General features: G+C 57.9%; 1 protein-coding gene across 1 annotated transcript in view; it reads left to right on the top strand.

Moving 5' to 3' along the window:
* Positions 1 to 270, top strand: part of LOC103249248 (voltage-dependent N-type calcium channel subunit alpha-1B-like) — a gene marked incomplete at both ends in the record, with an annotated part of 32,540 nt that extends 32,270 nt beyond the window's left edge. The window contains one exon of the mRNA XM_008047896.1: positions 118 to 270. Coding sequence (XP_008046087.1) covers positions 118 to 270 — 153 coding nt within the window. The remainder of the gene's footprint in view (positions 1 to 117) is intronic.
* Between the last annotated feature and the right edge of the window lie 1,297 nt (positions 271 to 1,567).

Here is a 1,567-nt window from a genome sequence, read left to right on the forward strand (position 1 = left end):
CTGCCCCTCCCCCTGCCCGGAGACGGCCCAGGCCCTGCCCGCCCCTGCGTGGGACCTGTGCACCCGCTGCGGCGGCCTGGGCTTGCCGCTGGCTCTCTGACGCCCGCCCCGGCCCAGGTCTGCAGGTGGTGCTCAAGTCCATCATGAAGGCCATGGTGCCGCTGCTGCAGATCGGGCTGCTGCTCTTCTTTGCCATCCTCATGTTCGCCATCATCGGCCTCGAGTTCTACATGGGCAAGTTCCACAAGGCCTGCTTCCCCAACAGCACAGGTGAGGCCCCGGCGGGGCGCGTCACTCAGGCCCGGGGGCGTCCGGGGGCCAGGCCAGCCCGCGGGGCTCGTGCTGCAGTTAGGCCGCGTGGTGCGCACACAGGGGTGAGCAGACACGGCCGCAGGTGTGGTGCTTGGGAGGGAAGCACAGAGGCCGCGGAGGTGGCGTGGCTTGGGGCCTGCTTGAGCAAGGGGGCGGGGAGGTCTGTCTGCCGGGGTGGCAGGCGAATGGCTGTCCGAGTGCGGGAGGCACAGAGCTGGGGCGGGAGCCCAGGGGCAGCTGCGGGGGTGGAGGGGAGCCACGTGGCTTTGTGGCCGTGTGGGAACCCAGGCGACGCGGAGGCGTGGAGCAAAGGCAGACACTAGCGAGCGGGAGGCTGCCTGCAGGAGAGGCGGCGGCCAGGCCAGGGCTCGGGTTGAGGTGGTGAGGAGGGGCCAAATGCTGGGTGGATTTTGTCGGTGAAGCCATAGGGTTCCCGAGGACTTGCAGGTGGCATGTAGAGAAAGGGAGAAGCTGAGGGTAAGGAGAAGGTTACAGCTTGAGCTGCAGATACATCAGTGGGGCAAACTTTATGGCCACCTCTGAGATGCAGGAAAAGCTTTTACTGAAATTTAAACTGTTCATGATATCAAAAAGAAGCAACCCTCAATCACATTGGAAATAAGATAATTTTCTTCAGCTTGTAATCCCAGCACTTTGGGAAGTCGAGGAAAGTGGATTGCCTGAGCCCACGGGTTCGAGACCAGCCCGGGCAACTTGGCAAGACCTCGTCTTGACAACAGATAAAAAATTAGCCGGGTGTGGTAGTGCATGCCTGTATTTCCAGCTACTCAGAAGGCTGAGGCGGAAGGATTGCTCGAGCCCAGCAGGTCAGCACTGGGGTGGCCATGAGCGTGCCACTGCATTCCAGCCTGGCCGACAGAGTGAGACTTCATCTAAAAATAAAAAGATAATTTTCTTAAATTCCCCAAATTTCCTGCAAAGCCCTTTGCTTTGGAGTCGAGAGCAAATTAAGGGCACACGAGGTCACACCTGGTCCACTCAGCCTTGGTCATCATGGCTAAGGCTTGAGACAGACAAGGAGAAAATTTCTGCCCAGAATCAGAAAGGAGAAAACTGTCATTATTCCCAGTCTTCTCTGCCAACTTTTAATGCGACATTTGGAGAGGGAAATAAACTCATGGGGTCAGTTTTGCCTTCCATTTTTCTTTCTTAAAAAATACTTTTAAAAACGGTTTTCCAAGCCAGGCTCAGTGGCTCAGCCTGTAATCCCGCGCCTTTGGGAGGCTGAGGTGAG

The sequence above is a fragment of the Carlito syrichta genome, unplaced genomic scaffold, assembly GCF_000164805.1.
Source record: "Carlito syrichta isolate Samal-C Ts95f unplaced genomic scaffold, Tarsius_syrichta-2.0.1 Scaffold118058, whole genome shotgun sequence".
Classification (NCBI taxonomy): Eukaryota; Metazoa; Chordata; class Mammalia; order Primates; family Tarsiidae; genus Carlito; species Carlito syrichta.